The sequence below is a fragment of the Squalius cephalus genome (genome assembly GCF_949319135.1).
Source record: "Squalius cephalus genome assembly, chromosome: 19".
Lineage (NCBI taxonomy): Eukaryota > Metazoa > Chordata > Actinopteri > Cypriniformes > Leuciscidae > Squalius > Squalius cephalus.
The window spans coordinates 29,889,157-29,916,328 of NC_137140.1; the positions used below are offsets into that span (position 1 = coordinate 29,889,157).

General features: G+C 36.7%; 2 protein-coding genes across 7 annotated transcripts in view; both read left to right on the forward strand.

Moving 5' to 3' along the window:
* The first annotated feature begins 1,096 nt into the window (after positions 1-1,096).
* Positions 1,097-5,695, forward strand: rpl38 (ribosomal protein L38). Its single transcript, XM_079852245.1, has 5 exons — positions 1,097-1,176; positions 1,356-1,381; positions 1,706-1,766; positions 3,528-3,650; positions 5,625-5,695. Exons 2-5 carry the CDS (start codon positions 1,379-1,381, stop codon positions 5,648-5,650), a joined length of 213 nt encoding a protein of 70 aa, XP_079708371.1. The 5' UTR covers positions 1,097-1,176; positions 1,356-1,378; the 3' UTR covers positions 5,651-5,695.
* A 1,425-nt stretch (positions 5,696-7,120) lies between these two features.
* ttyh2 (tweety family member 2) overlaps positions 7,121-27,172 on the forward strand; it is a 53,087-nt gene continuing 33,035 nt past the window's right edge. For all 6 annotated transcript variants that reach the window (XM_079851444.1, XM_079851446.1, XM_079851448.1 and 3 more), the window contains exon 1: positions 7,121-7,559. In XM_079851444.1, coding sequence (XP_079707570.1) covers positions 7,431-7,559 — 129 coding nt within the window. In that variant the 5' untranslated portion in view covers positions 7,121-7,430. The remainder of the gene's footprint in view (positions 7,560-27,172) is intronic.

A 27,172-nucleotide genomic window follows, 5' to 3' on the forward strand; every position in this document is an offset into this window, starting at 1 on the left:
CTCAAGAATCCAGCAGATGAGGTGAAATAAATTCAAAAGCCAGATGTGTGAATTATTGATGTGCATGTGTATGCATGGCAGATGTGCATAACTTGTTTGAACTGATGACTGTTTAGAATCAGATCTAGCAAATCAGTGATTCACTTTTCAAGTTGGTTCTTATAATTGGTCAACACACACACACACACACACACGATTTATCATCACAACTTTTTTTTTCTTTTGTCAAATCGACTTAATCGATTTTTTATTAATCAATAATTAATGTTGTTCAGATAACATAATATTTTTATTTTGTGTTGATTAAACCAATCTCCTTCATTGTATTAACTCACATTTTTAATTTCAATGAACTCAAAATTTCAAGGTAACCAGGTTACTTACTTTTTTTAAGTTAAACCAACAATATATTTTTTTTACAGTGTAATATAATAATAATAATAACAATATTAATAATAATAGCATAAATAATAATGCCAGTCCCAATATTTATCTTTAACTACACCTCATTATATACACAGTGAGACCATAAATGTAATGACAGAAAAAGTGGTTGATCTTTATAAGCTAATGAACTGATATATATTTGTTGGACCATGAATTTTTTAATTCTATGCACCAATTTAATCCAGTGTCATGTTTAATTTAACACATTCCTAAAGAATGATTATGATCTGAATTGTTAATATCCAGCAACATTTTTGTAACCAGTGCTTCGCTTTAAAAAAAAACAACAAAAAAAAAAAAAAACATTATCCTGGGTAATAAACATAAAACTTTTTCTTTATTCAATATCAAGATTTAGGGTTAGAATTCATTTTCTCTATCTGTCATTTTCTCATTTTTTCTTTTTTGTGTCTATTTTATCTCAAAATATGAAGAAAATGAAGTGTATAGCAACAACACAATAACAACGATGATAAAATGTATTTTTATTTAAATGGCTCAAATTGTTAATATTAAATGGTGTGACAGTTTTAAGTATTTTAAGTACAAATATGTTCACTATAGTCTATATGAATAAATGACATGAAGTCATATCCATGCTTAAACAGTAGATGTCACTGTGCGTTTTGACTTGCTAGACTGGAAAGACCCTCTCGAGCCACCATAGCGCTTTATATGTCGGAATCACGCGGAAGTCCCGCCCCTTTTCCCCTCTCGCTCGCAGGACGTGTAAGTGTTAGCAGTTTAGCTCTGTCAAAATAATCCGTGTAAATCTGCATCCATCCAACAATATACACATTTATAGAATGTTCGGTGTGAAAGCATATGTATAAATGTGTTATTAAACGGAATATTTACCGGAAGTTGTTAAGAAAAGTGTTACAATAAAGTGTTTTGTTGCATTGCAGGGTCGAGCCGCACCTGAAACAAAATGGTGAGATTGTGTTTGTATTTGCATTAATGTTGTTTTACTAATTTATGGATTGTTCTGTTTTATCTGTATTAGTGCCATTTGTTTTAAAATAATCAGTTTAAATGAACTTAAAAGTAGTCTATAGGAATAGGATCATGGGAACGCAGAATGTGGCTAATGCTAAAACATGATTTTCACGCTTGTGGATAAACTAGAAATGTCACAATCAGAAAAAGAAGTGGAAAGCTTAGGCTGTTGAGAAACTATGATTCTGATTTTAGCATTGATATGAGTGCTATTATATGTGAATGGCAAGATCTCAAATGTGCGTTTTTTTCTTAACAGCCACGCAAAATTGAAGAAATCAAAGATTTCCTGCTCACAGCAAGAAGGAAGGATGCCAAGTGTAAGTTTAGTTTCAAATAAACCAGTCATAATCCATTTATGATCTCTGAGGTGGCTTTTCATTTCAAGTATTGCTGGTGCAGTACTGTATATTGTGTCAGGTGGTTTGTTTAGATGCTTTTCAGGTTTTCACAGAACTGATGGCAGTGCATCTCAATCCTAGAGGACTGCACATTTTGAACGTCTGACATTCATTTCAGGTTCAGATGCTCTGTCTACATTAACCCGGACACGCTGTTTACGCACGCTCCCCGTCCACTAGCGTTTTCCAAAAGTTGCTCATCCACATTGAAACGTCTGAAAATGCTTAAATCAACTCAATGTTCTTCTGGCACGATTATTTTATTACCAAAATATCTCAATGCTCACTTTTGCGTCCATGTCTTCCTCAAAACCGTATGGACTAAAATGCAATTGTTGTTTTTTCAGCAATTGAGTCATCTTTGCAGAAAAGTAGTATGAAGATTCTACAAAGGAGCGTTTATCCTTTGCAACACTGACCGTAATCAGCAGGCACAACATTGCCGATATAACCATAGATGTCTATGAGTACTATATGCGTCACGTCATTGTTTTCACAGTCCACACTAACCAGTATGGACCCATTGACAACGCAGTGCTGAAGTGCCAACTAGTCTCTCCCTATGGAGGATCCCTTTACCACTCTACAGATAAAGCGTCGTCGGGAAACTCAATTCGCGTATCTACCCCGAATTGATCAAATAAAATAAAATTCTGTATCAAAAACTATAAGGAAACCCCAGTACTTTGTTTAGGCTTGGTTTGTAGGGAATTCCAAACCTGTGCACATATATTCAAACGCACATAACTATAGAACCAATTCTTAATGCGCATGTGAACGCCATCAGCGTTTCTCACAGGTTCGCGTTTAAAGTCTGTGTAGAGAGAATGGTGTCGTCTTAGCGGCCCCTAATTTAATAACACATGATTGTTGCGACGGAAGCGAATCAATCAAAACTAACTTTAGCTGGATAATAACTTTATTAAAGAACCGCTATAAAGCCAAAACAATCTGTTACCTTAAATTATACGTTTGTCTCTGTAAAGCTGCTTTGAAACAATCTACATTGTTAAAAGCGCTATATAAATGAAGATGACTTGACTTGACACTACAATGCGAATGTTTTTTTCTAATTTATCCACTTAGGAGGGTGTTTTCAAAAAGCTCCGTCTTAGTTGATAATAATGGCGTCTCAGTGTGGATAGAAGACCAAAACAGAGAGAAAAATATGCGTTTAAAATGAAACCGTATTAGTGTGGTCAAGGCAAGAGACTATAGTATGCAAGTTGTCCAAACACTTTGGGCTTGTCCTGTGCCCACTGTGCATTTACACGCTTGCTAGAGCAATGATGGACCTAGTGCTGAGTTTCGCATCTCTCCGAGATTTCAGTTCCACCGGTTCACTAACACTTATAGCTGTCTCGCTCCTTGAAATAAGCTGATTTAAATCAAGTGTTAAATAAGACAGATATCCAAAATGTGCAGTACTTGGGTCTTCCGGGACCCGGATTGACAAGCACTGGCTTAAGATTGAACAGATGTTGTACTGTTGGTCTAAAAGGATATAATGTACAAAAGGAATGAATTTCAGAGGCTTGAGTTTGTGACAAGTATTGTGCAAATAATACTATTGCTATTTTAACGCATTAAATGCGTATACGCATATTTAGCTTCTGCATTGGCTATTGGAAAATTGTTCACTTGTATTGATGACTTCTCGAAATTCATGTTTTCCAACAGCTGTCAAGATCAAGAAGAACAAGGACAATGTGAAGTTCAAGGTCCGCTGCAGCAGATACCTGTACACATTGGTCATCACAGACAAAGAGAAGGCTGAGAAGCTCAAGCAGTCCCTGCCACCAGGTCAGTCTTCAGCAACACCCAATCAAACCGCAGTGATGAAATGCAAATAAGATTATAACAGACCATCAGTCAGTACGTTTACATGGACTACAATTTTCCGATATTAAGACGATTAAAGGAATAGTTCACTTTAAAATGAAAATTCTCATCATATACTCACCCTCATGTTGTTTCAAACCTGTATGAATTTCTTTCTTCTGCTGAACAGAAAGGAAGATATTTAGAAGAATGTCAGTAACCAGACAGTTTCTGGGTCCCATTGACTTCCATAGTAGGAAAAAAAATATACTATGGAAGTCAATGGGACCCAGAAACTGTCTTTTCATTTTAAAGTGAACTATTCCTTTAAGACAATACTCTGATTAAAACTATCATGTGAACGGATTTCTCATTACCTTCATCCGGCTAAAGTCATTCTCGAAGTGTAAACAAATTGAATTAAGATGTGGAGTATTCCCAATTGTCGCATTTTGTCTTTTAAATAATCTTAAGTCATTATGACGTCCCCTTGGAAGTTTGAGGCCCCTGGTTCAGAACCACTGATTTAGGGGCTGTTTACACAACACCGTTTTCAACTAAAAACGTAAAACTTTTTATGCGTTTTGACCGTTCGTTTACACGAGAACGGCGATTTGGGTGCCTGAAAACGCAATGTTTTGAAAACGGGTTTCAAAGTGCAAGTTAGTGAAAACTTTCTCCCTTGTATACATCAAAAACACAAATCTCTGGAGACGATGATGTCTTGCGCATGCGTATTACATGCTCAGTCTATAGTCAGGGTGTCCGCGCGGTAGTAAAAAGAATCTACCAAAATTAAGGCCCTTGAAAGGTAGTAAAAGGTAACAAACGCAATTTGACTTGGTAGTAAATTTTTCATCACCACCTCAATATGAGTTTCCATTTTTTTGCTTAATATTTGTGTCTCCATATTTTAACTTCATCTAGCATGATTTAAAAATGTATACGGTGCTAACTACAGGACCTGACGGGCTCGACATTAACGCTTGTCCGGGACAAGTGGATTTTTTGAAGGGACAAGTAAAAGAGAATTTTACTTGCCCGACCGGACAAGTAGCCTGATCAAACGTCAATAACAAAAATAACTAGGGAATCACTAAAATGAGAGAATGATTGTATTATATTTATTGTAAGTTGCGATCGATAGTGGATAAGTATGACTGACGGTAACAAAGTTGACCTGTTGAGGCTCGCACAGCCTCTCGAGGAGAAATCCAAACAAATGTAAACTCAGTTTAAACTCAGTTAACAACATACTGCCAGTGCCAAAATTCAAAATGTGTTTTAATATTTTTAACATGATACAGTTTAGCAACCTCACACGACGAGTGCCGTTTTCTTGAGTACCATCACGACTGAAAATGTGACATTGCTTTTGATACAACAGTTCAATAAACAGTTAAAATTAAATCACTTACATTTTAGACACAATATTGACAATATTGGTAATGGAAAAGCGCCATAAGTGTTTGGCTGTAGAAATGCCATTTTTGTTGGATATAAAATAAACGTAATGAATCTTGAAATGTTAATTTATCATTGAACCCAGGGTTGAGTCAGTGATGGGACCAGTCACCTATAAACAACAGGGAATATTAACATTTTCAGGCTTGAAGTAAAGCTGTTAATGTTTATTTATTATAGTTTAGCTCTTAATTGGTTTATATTGAATTTGTGAGATCCTTTACTTGATTTTAATTCTCAAATGCCAACCGACTGGAAACGTCAGATGTTTGTGAGAAGTATGCAAGTTGTCCAAACACTTTGGGCTTGTTCTGTGCCCACTGTGCATTTACACGCTTGCTAGAATAATGATGGACCTAGTGCTGAGTTTCGCATCTCTCTGAGATTTCAGTTCCACCGGTTCACTAACACTTATAGCTGTCACACACCTTGACTTGGTCCCTTCACAAGCATTACTGTAAATGTGACCCCTCTCTCTCTCTCTGGTTTCAGGTCTGGCCGTGAAGGAGCTGAAATAGATGTCTCTTGTACAAAATGTTGGAATAAAATTGGGAAAAAACTAAGTGGTTTGTGTTTCTATGCTGTTCACAGTTTTTGATCTGTTTGATAAAAAATCATGCCTGTTTAGGTTGTGCAAAGTATACACACCTGTTTTTTTTTTTGTGGGTCAGTAAGATATATTTTTTAAAAGAATTGTCATTTTAAGGACATTAAATTGGTCAGCAAATACCTGCATTTTAACAAAAACATTCATTCAAATAAATGCTGATATTTTGGGCATCTTTTCTGTTTTAAGCATTGATTATAAATGTTACAGCACCAAATCAGATGCTGAAAATTCAGCTTGGCCAGGAACAAATTGTTATATTAAAATAGAAATTACAATATTTAAAATAGAAGTTTTTCACAACATCAGTTTTTACTGTATTTTTGATGAAATAACAGTCTTGCTGAGGATGAGACGTCTTAACTTATTAGCATTAAGGCTTTTAAGCCTAAAGGTTTATATTGTAAATGTTACAGTCGAGTGTGTCCAAACATTTGGCTTGCTGTATTTCTCACAAGCTTCATACCCTTATAAACTCCATGCACAATTATAATTTAAGTTGCTTGTTTAGAAAACCAATTATATTTATGGTATTTGATACGAAGTCAGTCTAAACATTTAAACTTCCATAGATGTGGCCTTCTCTTCAAGTTCCTGAAACTACAAGGTGTTTATTAAGATAATTTATTGCTGATATTTCAATAAATGTACTTTTTACTGTGCAAGACCCTGACAAAAGGAGTGACGTTTTAAGATCTACTTACAAACCTAACAAAACCAACACAAAGAGACCATGTTCTTAAAGAATTAGCTCAAGGCAATTTTATTTATATAGCACATTTCATACATTATGGCAATTCAGTGCTTTACAGAAAGCAATAAAATAATCACAAAATAAAAGCATGGAAAATTAAAAGTTATAAAAGAGTAAAAAGATGATACATAGATAAACATCTCATTTGGCAAAACACCGGTGTATCATATTTTTCACAACTCCCAGTTTTACTCTGAGATTTTCCCATGGTGATTATGGTGTTCTTTCGGCGAGCAATAATAAAATGATCTCACTATGAAAGTTAATGTAGCAGTATGCTAGCCTTTATTTCTGTCTGTATGTTCCCCTTTGGAACGAAACGATGAGAAGAAAATAAAACTGAAAACAAATTAATTGTCTGCATTTACTTGAATTACCCAATAGATGGCAGCATTGCGTCGGATATTTATGATTACATTCAGCATTTATCTTTTTAAATATATTTTATTCTTACAAGTAATTTAAAGCTAAACTCTAAAAGCAAGAATATACCCAATCTCTACTGAATCTTTTCAACGCAATTAAACCACCATTAAAAAAAAAAAGTTCCGAAAGAAGAAAGAAACTGCCTCTTTTCTTATTCAGGCGCGACCCCGAGTCCCATTCTTGCGCTCATTCAAAGCAAGCTCGCTCCCGTATGAGCAGAGAATGAGCGCACAACACGCGCAGGAATGGCTGCGGCACGAGACCAGGATTTAATGAAATAATTCCACGTTTCACGTGAATTCTCATGGTCTGCGATTTGGGGGAAGTATTCAGAGATCTTCTTATGTACCTTTCAGCACTTTTGTTCCAGTACTCAGTCTCTCTAATGTCCACATCCATGGCTTTTGTTTGAGAAGACAAGACACCGGAGAGTAAACGGGGAAGGAACACCCTAATTGTCTACCGTCTCTATCTGGGAAAGTGATTTATTCGTCTCCTCGACTGCTGAAGGATGTCGTCTGCACGGGTTGATTATATCGCTCCTTGGTGGACTTACTGGCTTCATCAGTTTCCTCATGTGAATCTGAGGTTTCAGCCGCTGGATCACACATTCAAACCGCAAGAGGAGAACTACCAGCAGGTCAGACCGTCTGTTTATACTGTCACACAGAGGTTCATGGTTCAAACAGTCAAGATAAGCTTTGTGCACCGCACTGTCACACTTAGTTTATCTTTGGGACTCCGTGTTATACTTCAAAAATATAGCAACTTGATAACATGTTTCGGAAGTCATGTACAGTTTCTTAGTATTCCCGTTTACACTCTTGTCAGTTTGAATTTGTTACTAAGATTTTTTTTTTTTTTACCACAATGTGTTTTAATTAGTCAAATTTGAGCCCAGACACAAATGCTACTATATTGGACAACATTTTGTGGTTCAACAGAGGACTGGAGCTTCAATGGGTTTTGTGTTTAGGTCAGAGAGAGAACCCAACTAAAAAGTCTTACATGAACGTGATGAACTCTAGACCAGTCTTATTTTAGTAGCCTATCAATGAGATACTATTTTACTCTACTTTTGGACTATTTTGGATTAGTTTTTATTTGAATATTTTCAGTTTTCATTTTAAAGTTGTAGTAATTTTGTTGCATGTTTGTGTCATTTTTATGAGTTATTTAATTCTAACTTTAATTTCATCTTAGGACATCAAGTTAGACATGTTAAAATTATGTAGGCCCTATGTTTTAGTTAACTTGTAATCATGGTGTAAAAACAGTTCAGATTGATTTAATGCTTTGCATTTTCACTGTTTGGCCTTTGAGAGATTTCAAGTCCATTTGTTTAAATAGCTTAAAACTGAGGTTCATACTTTTATGAGAAAGATTATGAACAAGATTGCACAATGTTTCAGACGAGAGCCCTTATGCAAAATGATGATGAATGAAATACAATGCATTTTCACATGCATTAGTTCTCTGATTTGTCTACACTTTTCCTCGACTCTAACAGAAGTAATGTTTCTTCCCTGGATAACAGGCTCTTTCTGGTGCAACATGGTTAAAACCGCAGTAATGTTTATCTGCTGGGTTTTGATAAGTTCAAATTGGGACGTATTAAGTACACTGTATCTGACTGACTATCACTGTCATAACCAAAACCACATTTCACAGGCAGCATAACTGGATCTTATTTTGAACCAGATTCTTCTAATCAAGTCACTAAATCACCAATTTCTTACCCAGACTATAAGTTACTTGAATCTGTCCTGAACCTGTCTTTGTTATCGTGATGTGGTTCTTCCACTGACCTGCATCAACATCCAGTTGATTAGAGATGGAGCGAGAGGAATGTGATAGAGCATGGAGGGGCAGAGGGCTCATTTCTGTAGCTGTCTGTTTCTATTAAGGCAGATGGTGTAAATGGAGGCAGAACGAGACCAGATGCTGCGGTGTGAAATCAGGCGCTCACGCTGGGTCTCGGAATCAACACCGGGGCGTTTTCAGATAGCCCGAGGGATCCTCCTTCATAACCCATTTTCCCCTAGTTTGTCAATCTAAATGCTCCGTTCCCGCTGACGCTGCTCTTTGAATCCTAATGTGGATTTTCAGCAGAACGGGAAACTGGTGGGATCTCTTTCCTGGGGTTTTAGGATTGGTCTGGGAGACCATGCATATGAGCTCTCTGGAAAGCTAAGAGACTGTTGTTGTGCTTTATATTTGATTGCTAATGTTTATTATGAGCACCAGGCAGATGATGTGCTCTCAGTTGAGACTCGCTGTGTATAATCGTTTCAGCAATTTAGCCAACACTAAATGGTCCAAATGATTAGGAGGTAAAGATTGAATTGGTAAAGAAAAATAAGTTTAGATTAATTTTGTTCCATTGCATCCTTTGGATTTAGATGACAAAGCTTCCCATTGGTCACAATGAATTTATTAAATCTATTTAAATTAATTTAAAAAATATATATTTTAAAGCATTCTATAGAGTATAAAATTAAAATCTGTTTATTTATTTTAGTACTAAGTTTAAAAAATATAAAACCATTCCAGAGAGTGTAAAATGTGTTTATGTATATTAATGTGTATTTATTTATCTAATTATTATTTATTTATTTCATACATTTAAATTTCAAAAATATATAGGCCTAAAACATTCTAGACTATAAAATCAGTTATTTTATTGATTTGTTTATTTTTTTGTTTATTCAACATTATTTGTTTTATTATTTATTTGTTTGCTTTGCATGCTTTCACTCCTTATTTGTCGCTGAAGTGAAAATATTTCCTCTCCATGTTTAGTCCTAGATTCCCCAATGAGCAGGCCCAGATGGAATCTGCAGACATTTTTTTTTGTGTATCTTGTGTGCTGATTTTAGGGGGGAAATCTGTGGAATAAATGTAAATATGGTCCAATATAATAATAAACATATCTCTTTTTTGTGGAGGTTTGTTGATGCAGATCCCTTTTGGGTCTGTTAGTGAGGACAGCGTCAATTCTAGAAAGGACCAGTCGTCAAGTTATGCCTGAGTGGATATGTGTTTGTGCGTTAGATGGGTCAAAGGTCATCTGTCCATATGATTCATTTATTTCCTGCGGGGATGAATTGCTAACAGCTGTTTTTTTTCTCTCCCCATCCCAGACAGAGGATGCATCTGTTTGATTCACACCATAAAAGGTCTATTTGTGCCCATTTATTTAAAGACACCTGTAGACATATTTACTTGCCGTTTTTGTGGTTAGGATTACTGCAATCTACAAGAAATTAGACTTTTGAATAAGAATCTGGCTACATTTTTACTCTGGGTGGTTGCCAGGGTATTGCTGCAGTTATGGGTTTCAGTGTGTTGCTGTGTGGTTGCTGGGGTCTTCTGGATTGTTGTTAAGTGGTTGTTTACTGGCTCATGTCAAAAGAGTTCATATGTGACCCTGGACCACAAAACCAGTCACAAGGGTAAATTTTTTAAAGGCGAGAAAATATTTTTTTTTGTTTTTACTGGTCAATTGAGATTTTTGGATATTTGTCTTCAATAACATGTCTTCTTTCAGACTTGTGGTGAAAAAAAAGTCAGAAATACACATTTAGGTCTTTATTTTACTACACTTTGTCTGTTTGCGTCTGTAGATTTCTCATAAATTCAACACAAGTTGGCGTTCTTTATCAACATGCTGCTCCGAGTCCGCGATCACTGTCTGCTCCCTGTTATCACATGCACCGCTGGAAAGCTCTCTCTCTCCTGTACAATGCTGTCAGATCCAAATATGGTCATTTTCTTTTTATCAGCAACCAATCATGAAAGTAAAAGGGCTGAATGTGCAAGCTCATTGGCTGATGATAAATCTTTACAGCCTGTTTTCTCAAAATGACTTTTCTCCACGAAATCTCCACTTCAGTAGCACCTATATACACCAAACTTTCCAGCCTTGTACCTAGTTATATTATGAAGACATTTACAGAGGGATTTGTAAATATATTATTCCTAGCCTGATTTATATAACATTTTATTCCAAAAAAACATGGTGAAAATATTTTTTTCAAGGCTATTGACAGTATATTCTGATTTACAGGATAACAAAAGTAGATATCCATAAACCCCTCTGTACTTTTTTTCCCATCTAATATGTGAACACAATGAAAAAATAATTTCTTTATCCAATACTCAGATTTCGTTTTTTTAAATATATGCAAATTAGTGCATATTTAATTAGATGCAGCCTAATTTGCATATTTAAACATTAAATTACAGAAAACTTGTAATACATTTTTTCCTCATCTTATTGTAGGTAATCAACTGGGAAAGTTTCATGGTGATATCTGCTAGTTAAAAATTTTACCCTATTCACCTGTAGTGTCTCGCCTTAAATTGAGATTTATACATCATCTGAAAGTTGAATAAATAAGCTTTCCATTGATGTATGGTTTGTTCGGACAGGACAATATTTGACCGAGATACAACTATTTGAAAATCTGGAATCTGAGGGTGCAAAAAAATCTAAATATTGAGAAAATCGCCTTTAAAATTGTCCATTTATGTTCGCGATTGTGTTGCATTCACTCACAAAAATATATATTTTTATATATGTACGGTAGGAAATTTACAAAATATCTTCATGGAACATGATCTTTACTTAATATCCTAATGATTTTTGGCATAAAAGAAAAATCAATAATTTTGACCCATACAATATATTGTTGGCTATTGCCATAAATATACCCGTGCGACTTGTGACTGGTTTTGTGGTCCAGGGTCACATGTGATAGGCTATTCCTTAGACTTCTGATGACCTCTCCTCATCAAGCTGCACGATTTGAGGTACCATTCATGTCTGTAGCACAAACTGTTCAAGATGAGTTAATTGCTTGTGTTTAATACTTAAGGTCAAGTGCAAATCAATGAGCATGATGAGCATTAGTAAGATTGATGCTTCCCTTAGCACACACTACTAAAAATGAGGAGAGAGAAGGGTTATTATTTCAGATGCAGATGGACGAAATCTGTGCTTTAGTGACCTCTATGAACCATTCTGAAATCCCCAGTCATCTGACTCATCTGACCCTCAGGTGATGTAGCCTATTTCCTGATTTTTGTTGTTGCGGTTTTCTCTTTCATTAATGTGTTATTTAAAGACAAAGTTGGAATGGCGGAAAGAACTAAAATATTTAGCTATGTCACATGCTGCATTCCATTCAACTTGGAATGTCCAACTTCCTGCTTGGAACAGTTCGATAGAACAGAAATCACTTGAAATCAGGCTACAAACTTGGACCAACATTTTAAAGGCTGACTTCAAGATGTGATGGTATGATGAACATGGCCAGGGAGTTAATGATAAAGACATTCGTATGTCTTAATGAAAAGAGACATTTTGAAGAGTTGTGCTTGTAATCCATGCAGTTGCAGAAAGTAGAAAGGGAGCTTTTTGGAATTAAAAAAGATCCAAACACATCAGCAAATTCTTGCAAGCCGTTTGTGCACTTAGGCCAGCAGTAAACACATTTTCCATCCTTCCTGAAGACCTCTTTACATCCCCCATAAATGAACATTTAGTGGAAAGAGCAGTTTAATGTTTGTTTTTTAATCGTGAGCACATTAGCCATCCAATCTCACACCGAGACGATACCATTGTCTGACTTGATTAAAATAGAAAACACTCGCTGGAAAACAGCCACTTGAAGAGTCTGGTCTTTCACAGTGTCTGATCAGTTTGATTTACAAATCAATTGTGGTTTGCAACTCTGCATATCTATCTGATCACTCAAAAAAACAAACAGGCTTTTTTTGTTAAAGTTGGAATTTCTCCACAAGGGTCACCAAACGGAATTGTAAAGAAGAACGGTTTCCTGAACACTGTCCCTATTTTCCATTGTTTGGACAAACAGATAGTCCTCCTGTCCCAAACAGTGTGCAGTGATACTATGTCAGGCTGCATGGTCGTAATGTTCAAATGAACAGAAGAGTGTTTACACTTTTGAACCTACACATTACACATTTGTCATGCCAAGAGATTTCATTTTATATTAAAAAAATACACTCTTCAGCTTTAAGATGAAGAAATGTTTGCTCAAAGGCCAACATTGACTGAGTCATGCGTCTTATGGGAATAAAAATGCCTTGTGATTTATTTTAGAGTAAATATATTTGGAATTTCCCCTGTGCTCATGTTGATCATTACTTTGAGAAGGGGCGGTCAATATTTCAGTTCAGAAATATTTTATAGGCCATTTGATTGGACAAAAACATGTCATGCCAGATGAATCATCAATATTTTTGTTCTGTTTTTCAATTTCAAGTAAAAAAAAAAAAAGAAAAGAAAAAGGGTTATGGGGCAATCTGAGGTACATGTAGAGGCCATCATTTTTCTAAACGGTCAGTTCTATTCAGGCTTAACACTCACATTTGCCCTTTTTCCAACCATTCTGATGTTTGGGCAATATTTCTTGCTCAAGCCTTGACTTTGGTGTATTTTGTTTGCTGATAGTCCTTATTTATGGTCTCCCCTTAGGCTCTGTTTTATCACTTCAGGCCTGAACCATGGCACTTCACTTCAATTTTAGATGTAAGATGAGATAAAAGCTGTGCTCTTGATTTATCAGCAGTCTTTTTAAAATTTTTTCTTCCTGGTCTGGTTATGTCAGCAGCACCCTTTTAAGTGTTTTCTGCAGTCGATTCTGGGTGGGCCAGGTTTCTTAAAACCACAAAGATTTTCTCAGAAAAAAGCTAAAAAATCCCAAAAAGGATTTTAAAGCCGTGAGCACTTTAACCAAATCCGGCCGATCAGGGATCCACAGTTTGCTTAGCTAGTGAAGAACAGAAATATTTAGTTTATGTTTGACATGTGGTGGTAAGTCAAGAGCTCAGTGGTCCTTTGCAATGCAAATAAGCAACTAATGCCATGGCATCTTGTCCGTAATTGTACTGATGCACATAGTAGCTAGCAAGAGAATATTTCCTGCAAATATTGTTAGATTAATGATAGTGGTGTGGCCAAGTTGAGAGAAAAGATGATTGTCAGCTTTTGGAATTTGGGTCAGAAATGTTAGTAAGGACACGGGGGTCTCGGTGAATAGTGTTATTGTACACATAATGGAATATATTCTCCAAGCCCACTCATAGTCAACACACTGTTACATCAGTCTCTTACTGAGATGTATGGCTGTTTGTGAAATACTTCATTTTAAAGTTAGGTATTAATTTTTATTACTATAGTATGAGCATTTTAATAATGAACATTTTAATGTCAGTGCATTGAAGCGTGCATGTATTGCATGGCATTTTCATTTCCCAAACAGCTCAGAGTCAGGCTGTTTCATCAGTTTTGTAATCCTTGCATCAGTTTCATCAGTTTTGTAATCCATCACCTATAGTATGCCTCCTGTCAGGTCTTTATGGCACTTCGGATGGAGCATTGTCTTCAGTTTTGAAAGAAAGTTACTGTACATTTTTGCAAATTAAATGAATCCATTGCCAACCTTTAAATATTTCTCAATTAATTTAATGAAATATAAATTTTAATATTTTAATTATTCACTGCATGATCATTAACTATAATAAATAAATAGTCTTTTTATTTCAGTATCTTTGTTCATAATAAATTGAAGAGGGTTTACTACAGCTGCTAAAGTTATTCTGCAAAAAGCATTGAGTTTTTTTTCCCCCCAATATTTTTTTATTGATTTTTATTAATCACATAAGAGACTGGCAGTTCTGTTTACATTTAGACTGCAGTTTTACATTCCTCCAAGTTAAGTTCATCACTTAAAGTTGCAATAAAGTACGCTACTGTTCAAAAGTTTGGGATCAGTAAGATGTTTTGAAAGAAGTCTCTTATGCTCACGAGGGATACATTTACAGGATTCGATTAAAAATACAGTAAGAACCATAATATTTTCAAATATTAGTACAAATAGGGGTGGACGATATACCGGTAGACACGATTAACTAGAAACTTGCCAACTGGTAGAGACTTTGGACTATCTCTATAATGTTATACTCGCTTACGTGACATTGCTGTGCTGTGGCATCGCGAAAGCTTATCACTTGCATGCATGCGTTTTTAAGCATTGCTGTTCAAAAACAAGTGATTTTAAACCATTGAAGTGCAATAAGCAGCGAAAGAAAGCTCATTTCTATATATGCTCCGAGTTCTTTTTGCCTCCGTATCGGCTTGAACTGTCAAATACACATACTTTTGTGTCAAAATACCCATCTTTGCAAGTATCCTCATAAAGTATTTTATGTCTTAAGTGAACGTAAACAGTTGAAAGTGTATTAGATCAGTGTATTCAGTTTTAAAGTGACAGCAGCCTAATATACATACTGTGCTTTTAATGTTAATCAAACAACAAAAGACAAACTCTCTTTTATTTTACACAGTAAAGACTATGCAGTGTTTTTTGTACATTTAATTAGGCTACTTTAAAAAATGTATGAATTGGTACTGTAGGTCGATTTAATTTGTGTCTTTGCTCTATTGTAGTTTTGTCCTATTGCTTGTAATTAGTATATTTGTTCTCATTTAATGGGGTGATTGATTTATTTCACTTTTCTAACCTTAGTGTGTAATGTTTCTGTTTGAGCATAAACAACATCTGCCAAGTTACAACGCTCAAAGTTCAAAGCAATGGGAGATATTTTCTTTTAAAGAAATTGCTTTTTAAGTACTACAACAAATGGCTGGTAGGGACTACACAACATTCCTCCCAGGTTAGTGACATCACTAACCCTAAAATTTACATAAACCCGCCTCTGGGAATGCGATTTGTAGATTAACAACACAGAATATGCTAATCAGTGACTAGAGGATAACTACACATAAGCTACATAAATTCATCACCTAACCATTCAGAAATGTTGTCTACATGTTGTCTCTTCTTGAGTCTCTCCATCTTTCTGACTCCGGTTTGAACATAAAGGCTAAAAGTTTTAGAAATTTTCAGTGCATGTCTGTGTGAGATAAAAGGACACAAGCTCTTGAAGCTCCGCCCCCTGAGCTGGGAGCAGCAGCTCATTTGCATTTAAAGGGACAGACACAAAAACGGTGCTTTTTTTGCTCACCCTCAAAAAGTGACGACTTTAACATGCTATATAAAAATATCTGGTGGGTATTTTGAGCTAAAACTTCACATACAAACTCTACAAAAGACTTTTTACATCTTGTGAAAAGGGCATTATACCACCCCTTTAATCACTGACTGTTTACTTGTCTTCAGTAAGCTTGAGGTTTCTTTCTTTAATTCGGCTATTCGTTTTTTCTGATATTGAAATTGATAAAATGTTGATATCATAAAAACCTTATTTAAAGCAAAAATAACTATATTGTGAATGTGATATAGGCTATATAGGCCTATTGTTATCGTGATACAAAGTTACTCATATCGTTATGTAAGATTTTGATCATATCGCCCAGCCTTAAATACAATTTAAAAATTTTTTCCATTTTAATATATGTTAAAATGTAATTTGTTCTTATAATGGCAAACTCTGAATTTTCATCATCGTTACTCCAGTCTTCAGTGTCACATGTGCTGATTGCTGCTCAAGAAAGACTTCTTATTATCATTACAGGTGGAAATGGTTGTGCTGCTTAATATTTTTGTGGAAACTGATATTTTTTTCAAAAAAATAAAATCTGTCTAACCTCAAAATTTGTAACATTGGTGTATGTAACAGTATTCTGCAGTGTCCTATCATCTTTCTTTCTTCCTCTCTGTGTTTCCTTCCTTTTTCTTTATTCGCCCAAAGCTCATAACCTGCTCCGCTCAGAGTTAATGATGTCCCAGCTGTGAGGGTGGGGAGGTTCATCCGAGCGCACTGTGTTGGAAAAGCCCCCCGAGGTTGCCCCCCAGACCCCCTACTCCCTTTCAAAAGCAGTGTAGGAAAGATGAGGACAGAATCGAGTGAGGTTGACTGCTCCGTTGTGGACCTTCCTAAAAGCTTGCCTACTATAAAACCCAAGTCATCCAGGCCCCTCATGGCCTTGCCTTTACACAACACTGGAATCTTCTCAAATATGCTGGTATATTGTTCACTGAAACTATTTGCAGTTTTGCTTTCACTGAGATCTTGGAAATCACCTGGAGATTACATTAGCGTACATATTTTTTTCATTGATGTTTAATGGCTTGTTTAATGGTTTTAACACATAATACACTGACTTTCCCTGAGGCATATTACTCAATTTTATCATGTCAAATATGTAATTCTGTACCTCAAAGAGCATAAAACTGTAAAATTTTAGATTTCTGATCAATCGGTTGATGTGTCGCTCTTCAACGAGTCTAGTTCTCTCCCAGCTCCCAGCAGATGGTCCACACAGCTCCTCACAGCTGTTCTCCACCTGCTGTGACCACATAGCTGAAGTTTGGCTCAGAACTTCCACAGAAAGCACATCCACCGCTTAGCTCCACAAAATATGGATGAATCCCAATTTGAATACTTTTACCAAGTACATTTTGCACTGGCAATGACTAATACTACACCAGTGTTAAGACATTTCTTTAATACACCGATAATAATGTACCGATCTCGATACTTCATCATAGAACTGTCTCAAACTTTTGGCAGTGTTTTATTGTGATACTAAAAAGCTTTCTGAAACATCAATGGGTTCTGCCAGGCGCTTTATATATATATATATATATATAATTTAGGGGTTCCCAACATCATTTAATTAATTTAGTTTAAATTAATTTTTGAAATAACCCATTAAAGATTAAAGTATTATGCAATCATTTAAGACATTTCCCCTGAATTAGAACCTTTTTTGGCATAATTCTAATTCATTCTACACCACTGAATCTTTTTCTAAAAGTGTGTAAATCTGAAGGGCTGTTCAGACTGATAACGTTTTGGAGAGACATGTTTTTTTCATGAAAGTTGGAGATTTTCAGCAATATGAGTGGCGTTGACCGTTGGAGATCCAAGTTGAACAGTTTGAAAGCTTGGCAACCTCTTGCACTGTCAGTGTGAATGCGGCTTGAGTGTTTTTCCTAACTAGTCACAACAAGTTACAGGTGATGAGATATCTTGGTTTCTCTTTCTGGAGAGTTGGGTAGCCACACCCACTGTGGAATAAAAAAAAAAAATTGCTCCACATGACTGCATGTTTAGCAAAAAAAAAAAAAAAAAAAATCTGATTTGCAGATTAGCTTTAAAAGTAGACAGAGAGTTTACATGTTTTTGAAAGGTATCTTTTGCTCACCAGGGCTGCATTTATTTGATCAAAAATACCGTAAAACAGTAATATTGTGAAATATTATTACAATTTAAAACAACTGTCTTCTATTTCAATATATTTTAAAATGTAATGTATTCCAGTGATGGCAAAACTGAATTTTCAGCATCATTACTCCAGTCTTCAGTGGCGCATGGTCCTTCAGAAATTATTCTAATATGCTGATTTGTTGCTCAAGAAAAGTTTTTATTTATTGATCTGTTGCACGGATGCACACTTTGAAAAATCCACTGGAAATAGTACACAATCTGGCCATCTTTCACACGCTATTCTTAACGTGCTATGTAGAGACACACTAATGCTAATCTTTCATTCTATAATTTGGACACATCGTATGGGAATTGGGATTCAGCCTGTGTTTCTTATAGTTAGTGTGCATGGTCACTGATGCTGCTAGTATAGATAGGCTACAGTATACTGGTTTATTACAAGTCTCAAGTCTCCTTAACCTGTTGGGCTCATCTATCTTTCTCAGAGAAGCAACACATATTTGAGCACATATTATGTCGGAGCAGCTTTGTTTACATTCTTACTTATACCTGTCTTGTTGGCCACTTTCCCTAAACCTGACCCTGGGATCAGTCATCCATTTCCTCCAATTGAAAATATTCTGTCTATTCTGTTTAAAGGTCTCAATCTCCAGTATTTTTTGACTCTTGTTTGCCTCAATATATATCTCCCCTCAGGCAGGAAACTACTTGAATCTGCCCTGTTTGTTCCTCGAAGCTTAAAGGCTTTGTCTGTGGAAGCTCATTTACGTCCAGTTTTACAGCCTGCCTATTCATGGAGACGGTGTGATTGGCATTTGAAAAGAGTGTTTTATCCAGGCCTGTAGCCAGCTATGCTCAGGTTGAGCTGTATGTCAGTGACCCCAAGGGAAAATCGGTCTCTGAATGTAGTGGACACTCTATGCAAACAAGCTAAAGAACATGACGGAGCACTTTACCGAATCACTGAACTGAAATAACCCAGGTCTGTTTGTGATGAAAGGTATGAAAGGTATGAAAAGTATTTGTACATGAAAACAACTTATTGTGCCTGAGAACTGGTGTGGTTGATGTTAATGTGCCTAAATAATTTTAAAATTGGATCCACTCTATCCGTTTCCAAGCAGGCAAAAAAGCCAAATGCATTCCAGATTTTGACCGTATTGCATTTGAGATAGAGAAAACTGCTGTTTGTTTGTATTATGTTTCAGGTTTGATGATAAAATAACTTTTATAAGCATATACAAGCATTATGCTATTAGTTAAGTTTGGGGTCAGTAAGATTGTGTTGAAAGAAATACTTTTATTCAGCAAGGATTCGTTAAATTGATAAAAAAGGACAGTAGACTTAAGACAGCATATGGACACATTAAGGGTCAACTGCTATACAGTCCTGTGAGAAAGGATGCTGAATGTTCATATAGTATATGACACTGTCATCACATTCTGAATGAGCTGTGTTTCAGCAGTCATTTCCTTTAGGCTTCAATTAAACTTTATTATATCGAACGAGAGAGATGCTGAGCACTTCATTCCAGGAGAAAGACAGCAGTGTTTTTGACCGAGGGGCGGTGGGTGGTTGTGAGTGAGGATGTGAAATTGCATTCACATGGGCTGCGTTGTGTCCTTTGTTCTCTTTTGTGGATATTCCATGCCACTTTATTCCCATAATCCTCTGTTTGAACCCCTTTTATCCCTCCCTTGTGTCCTTCCCATTTTTTTCTTTCACACTATCTTCTCCACCCTCCTTCCCAGCTCCCTACTTTTGCGTTTCCCCATCTCTTTACTGCCCTTTCTTCTTCCCCCATCATTTTCCCCCTTTTCTCCCCACCCGTGCTTCTCTCGCCTGTCCTCTTTCTCTCTCCCAGACGTCTTTCTATGTGCCTTATGGATGCTATAAGATGGACTACAGAAATGAAATGATAAAAGTAAAGGAAAAACAAAAAGTGGATGAGGCAGGGTGGTTGCTTTTTAACCACAGCAAAGCAGAAACATATAACAACGTTATGGAAGACCTGTCAGCAACATTTCCCTTATTTACATTCAAAGTCTTAACAAGCACAGAAAAGCATGCCGCTTTCTGAGGGGGCTCATTGTCAGACCTCGCTCAGAGTCAACATGAAACGCCATTCGAAACCCATTTTTCCATGTATAATCTGATGTATTTCTGAGTGACACAGGAAGTTCAGTAAAAAAATAAAACGTGGGCGGGACTTGATTTCAACATGTAAAGTCGAGCTGGTTGAAAAGTAAAAGGTTATTCGTTTTTTACAATTTGATCAAACTTTTGGACATTTTTTTGAGAAAGTAAATGAGTGAAAATTTGTTTTCCAAATCATGTTGACTTTAAAGTGCCCATATTATGCTTTTTCAGATGTTACCTTTCATGTAATATAGCTGTTCGTGAATGTAAACGAGCAGCAAAATTTCGAAGTTCAAAGTGCACGATACATTTTTATAAATTTTTGTCTCTTAAAAGTAAGATCCAATTCTGAACTGTCTGAAACGAGTCGTCAGTAACCTCCGTAGGTTTGTAACAAATTTACATAATGCCATCCAGTTTTCATTGGCTGTCTGCGAACAATGTCTACTTTGACCCGCCCTTAAGCTCTAGTTGTAGCCGAGGCCTGGAAGAGTTTAGTTCATGTTGACAATATGTCAAAAGCCCCTTTCACACAGAGATTCCAGAAAATACATGGATAAAGTAACCCGGGTTCGTTTGATTTTGGTTCATTCACACTGCCAGTGATTTTCCGGAATCAGAGAGTGCGTTCACACACAACCCGTAAAAATCCCGTAAAGACACGTGACATCGATGTGACTTGTAATGTCTCAGCAGCGTCTTAAGTTTGCTTATGATTCATCGCTTGTGCATTTTTTTTCTCTGATTCGATCATAAACTTATTACATACATTACGTACCGTTTCACTATCTGGCGAACGATCCCGGCTTCAGCGTCATCACTACGACACGGCATTATTACGGCTTTTGTTCACACAGCGCGCGTTCCGGGACTGAACACGGCAGTGTTACTAGGTCACCAACCCGGCATCAATCCCGGGTCATGTTTGCGTTCACACAGAAGGCGTTCTGGCAATTTGCCGGCAATTTGCCGGGATCATCGCGCTGTCTGAAAGGGGCTAAAAAGACGCTGCAAATCCACTTTGCCTGCATTGAGGACTCGGGCTCGAATTTATACAGTAAAAACGATACCATTGTTACTCTTCGTGTCACTGTGAATACAAGTGCTGAGGAAGATCCAGATCTGTAATACAGATATGGTAATGGACGTTTCCGACATGTGCTGTAAGTGGTAGACCAGCCACAACAGACTTGCCATCTGACCAATCAGAGCAGAGTATAGGCTCTGAGAAAGCAGGGACTTAGAGAGACCGAATCCTTTATCGAACTGTTTCAGGCACTGATATGATGCTGCAATGTATATTCCAGCAGACATATCACCCTGTAGCCCAAGACTGGTTGCCCACTGAAGCTAAGCAGGGCTGAGCCTGGTTAGTACCTGGATGGGAGACCTCCTGAGAAAAAACAGGTTGCTGCTGAAAGAGGTTTTAGTAAGGCCAGTAGGGGGCGCTCACCCTGTGGTCTGTGTGGGTCCTAACGCCCTAGTATAGTGATGGGGACACTATACTGTCAAAGAGCACTGTCCTTCGGATGAGACGTTAAACAGAGGTCTTGACTCTCTGTGGTCTTTAAAAATCCCAGGATGTCCTTCGAAAAAGAGTAGGGGTGTAACCCCGGCATCCTGGCCAAATTTGCCCATTGGCCTCTATCCATCATGGCCTCCTAATCATCCCCATACTGATTGACTTCATCACTGTCTCCTCTCCACCAATAAGCTGGTGTGTGGTGGGCATTCTGGCGCAGTATGGCTGCTGTCGCATCATCCAGGTGGATGCTGCATGTTGGTGGTGGTTGAGGAGATTCTCCCCTTCCATATGTAAAAGCGCTTTGAGAACTTAGAAAAGCGCTATATAAATGTAACAAATTATTATTTTATTATATGGGCTATATTATGAGAAAAGTAAAGTGTGTTTGACCTTGGATGCATGTGAGCCTATTGTAGGAGACCTCCAAAACAAAATTAGGAACATAGCATAGGGGAACTTTTTGAGGGGGGAGTTCCCACAGTCAGGGAATATCAGGGAATTTTAAAATCATGAAAATTCACACGCATATTTATATATTTTTACTCAGCCCTAAAATATTGGCTAGAAAGTGAGTGCAATCTTAAAAAAATACTTTATCCAGCTATCACAAACGGAGAGAAGTGCCATTGGGAATTCATTGGTGAAAAGGTGTGGGAACCCTGTGCTGTGATCCTGTGGACATTTGTAAGCATCAGGGGCAGCTAATTGAAAAACAGCTCTCAGTCTTGACTTGTTGTGTCCCGTCTGTTTGTGTGTTTGAATGACAAGGGAATTTGGGTGGGTGGAAATGACTTGGTGAAGAAGTGTGGGAGTGTGTAAATAATTCCTCTTTGCCTCTATTTCCATAGAGGATAATGCAGGTGTTCCATTATTCATGTCTGCCTGGTATTAATGCACACTCTTTGTGTGTGCGTGCACATTGTATTTGTTTGACTATTGTAATTACACACTCACTTTTGCTGTGCGAGTGTGTGTTTGTGACAGAGAAAACATTGGTAAGACCAGATAAGGCTGCAACAAGGCACGGGTGTTGTTTATGCGTTTTCCAAATGTATTCTGAAGCGATTCATTGTATTCATAATAATGGCTCTGAATCTTTATTGCATGATTTATCTTCCTTCTCTGTCTCTCTCTTGCACAAACACATGCAATATTTTTCTCTCCACTTCTTATCCTTCTTGTTTACACTCTCTGCATCATTTTGTGGGCTTCAGTTTTCCATTTCTTTACCTGTATATCTTGTGTAGGGCATAGACTATGTGTAGTGTATATCAAAGGTATGTCACGGATAAATGCAACAGGGGAGGGAGACGTGTCTAACAGTATCTTATTGCACTATGCTAGATATATTGTCTTGGCAATAGTGGCAGGACTGCTTTATTTAAACAGGCAATAATGTAAAAATATAGAGCAGGACGTGTATCAGTCAAGCCAAGATGAGGAAGAACTCTCCATTTTTATAATATTTGTTTTATTGTATTGATTTAATCTAATGTGAAGCTGTTTTTGCACTCATGCCAGACATAATCATTTGTTATGACTAATTTTATCTTTTGGTCTGCATCCATCGAGCTTCAGTAAGAATAAAATAACAGTATTTAATTCACTGCTATATACAAATACACATAGCCTATCTCTTATGCTCATCGAGACTGTATTTATTTGATGTAAAATAAAAAAATATATATAAAAGCAGTAATATTGTGAAATATTTTTACAGTTTTAATGGATTTGTAATGTACTAGCCTAATTTATTCCTAAATTGGCACAGCAGTCATTACTCCAGTCTTCAGTGTCACATGATTCTATGGTTAATGATCTATCTATATCTGAAATATAATATACTTTATCTGAACTAATTAAACATATTGTTTTTGAATTTTCTGCCAAAGTACCTATTATGGTGTATGTATGCTGTTAATGTTGCCATAAGATTTTGCTTATACATCATTAATCTCTTAGGCTTTTCCCTGTCAGACAAAACAAGTTTCTCGTAGTTCACGAAGATCACAGGATTTAGTCTGGGTAATTCCAGTCATGTAGTCACACGCTGCTTCATTAAAATAGTCTATGATAATTCCTCTTTTCACTTTGTCCCAGGACTTAACTACAAGGGCAGAGAGGACCTGGAGGTTGCCATGGTGATGTTTATTTATGTTTTTTTTTTTTTTTCGTCTCTGGCCAAAAGCAGTAAACATAATGCCAGTCTTTCTCCCCTTGTTTCCACACCAACTGCTTCCCTTGCTGATTTACACACACACACACACACACACACACACACACACACACACACACACACACACACACACACACACACACACACACTCAAATCCCCACTCTTCAGTGAGAATGAAAACACACACTCATTCCCTAAAATGTACCCCATCCCCTCCTATAAGACCCCCCTGTGGCAGCCTGTGTACATCCTCCCCCCATTTCCTCATCACAGTACCTTCATCAACCCCTATTTACCCTTCACAAAGGCCTGATGGGGAATTCACCATCCACAAAGGTGGAGGAGGGGGTTTACACAGACTCATCTTTTCCAGACAATGTGGCTGAAATGAGACACTGGGTTTCATCCTGCATTTTGCTTAAATATCTGACATTTAATAGATGCATATTGATGCTTGTGATTAGTGGTCTACTACAGGACCAGTCAAAATGTGATTGTTTTACTCTTATGCTCACTAAGGCTGCATTTATTTGATCAAAAATAATTTGTTTGATATTGTTACAATGTAAAATAACACTAATAATTCCTATGATGGCAAAGCTGAGTTTTCAGCATCCATTCCTTCAGTCTTCAGTGTCACATGATCCTTCAGAAGAAAAAAATAAAAAATTGTAACAATGTAAAAGTCTTTACTGTCACTCTTGGTCAGTTTAAAGCATCCTTCTGAATGATACGTACTGACCCTAAACTTTTGAACGTTAGTGTATATTGGCCAACTGATAAATTGTGAATATAGAACAAAATAATTTTTATTTAATTTTTCCTGATTTTTTTTTTTTTTTTTTTTTTTTTAGGTCTCATTTGCTAATTCGTAATTACTAATTGTTCATTTAGCGGCATGCATGTTTTGATGGCAACACTATTAATTACACTCTTAACGTCTCAATTAATTGGTGTAGTTTGAGTAGGTAATCAATAGACATTGTAGGTCTTTTGTTTATTTTCAGATTACTCTTGTATTATTAAAACATTATAAATAGTCAACTGTCAAGTTATTATTAAACAGAAAAATTATGAACTTACTGCTTAACTACGTTTCACTGCTGAAGTCGCTGCCATTTTGAGTTTTTTCAGGTGATGCCTCAGCGGTGCTCTCAGACAAATCAAAGTTTACAAGTTGTAATTAAAAGTTCTAATGAGGACGTTAACTCTTTTTACAAGTCGTAATGTTGTAGTTATGAGAATTTTGACATGGGGTGAATGCACCTTTATGATCATTATGGGTTTTTCAATGGCCGATGCTAATAGAGTACTGGATGGGACGGGTCAAGATGGATAAAGTTGCCCATTGATAGACTGTTGGTCGAACCATTAGTTATAATATTTACAGTCCTTACATAATATGAAATGAAATTATATTGTATAACCTAATTCTTTATCTTGTCTGTTGTGATTTCTGACTAGTTTCTCTCACACAGTGGAGGAATACAGCTACTGCTGTTGTGGGTAGATTGGTTAACTTATTAGTCTCAGCATAATATGGGAGTGAAGCAGATGGCTTAGGATGTCCCACCACCCAGAGGATGAAAGAGACAGTGTTGAATGTAACCGAAAGAGACAGACAATGCAAGACACAGGGATGGTGATGCAGCAAATACAGACTCTGGGGCTGCTTGCTATAGCTGTCCTACTTTCTCCATCCCCTTCAGAGCCGAGAGGAGGATGGGAAACGACATGGTGTGTGTGTATATGAGTGTGCCTTTTGTTTAATAATTGTACTGCCCCATCAGTTGTCATATTTATCCCCAGTCACTGCTTAAAATCTATAGATTCCTGTCTGGGTGAATGTTTTCAACCAAGTTAAGACCATTTTCAGTGCCAAAAATGAGATCATGCTCCTTTAACGGTGGTGTGTACTAAGCATTGGCGGAGCAACACGCTACCTTGTGCCCCCATTAAAGGCTGTGGGACTAAAATAGCTCCGGATCTATCAACTGGAACTTTAAGTTAGATGACAGTGTGTTGCCACCAGAAAAGACCTCTGCGTTATCAGTGCGATGCATTGTCTGTGTTCGGAAAACATCTCAGGAGGTCGTGACTTCATTCGACATTAATGAGAAACTTGCATTAGCAGACAAGGTCACAGGTAGTACACATGGGAGCTTTAAATATAGCAAACTTTAATGGCTGCATCTGAGATTTTCATGTTTGTACTGTGTATAAAGATTGTATTAGGATTCTGTTTATTATTAATGTTTTTAAAGGTCCATATTCTGCAACCCGCTTTGTATTGTTACAGAGTTGGTAGCATATCATCATGAACATTGTTGACTCATTCTCCCTATTACCTAAACTGAGAAATTCAAAATTTACTGGCAGTTTCTTTCAGTTTTTACCCTCTGTTTTGCCTAAAACACTGTTCATGGTCATCCAGTTTGAACTGTTGATTACGAACTCAGAGGTTTTTAAGTTTATCCATTGCGCCGTTCTACATTTACGATACTTTGCAGCCTTTAGCCACCGCCTACAATGCGCTGGATCCTTCCTGGAAACCGAAAGTAACTCACTCCCGTTAAACATTTACTCTTTGAATTCTTGCACCTGAGAATGCAAGTCAACACCATTATGACGAAAAGTTTGCTAAGAAGTATTTCCTACTAACGCAACACACGTATTTGACTGGTAAGCGTATTCATAGAAGACTGGTGGGAGTGGCCTTGGACAGCAACATGCCCCAGTGCATTATGGGTGTTGAAGTTTTCCTTTCTATTTGGCAAAAGGAAGGACAACAGCCTTGTTCTCTGTTTACTCTAGTTTAAAAGGGTATTTCATATTTTCACATTTTACTTGCATAATCAGACGAACTTCACTTTGAAACATGGAAATGAGGAAAAGATGTTGGACGGGGATTGATTTTATCCATTAGGAGTTGATTAGATCATGAATTTTTTTTTTTTTTTTTTTTTTCAAAATTCGTAACCCATTTTGTTTTTCTTAAAATTCAACAGTACATCTTTTTTTGATTAGGCAAGGCAAGTTTATTTATAATATAGCACATTTCATACACTATGGCAATTCAAAGTGCTTTACAGAAAATAATTAATTACAAAATAAAAGCAATGAACATTAAAACGGATATAAAAGAAATTAAAATAGATATGATGCAGTTATAAAATGAATTAAAGG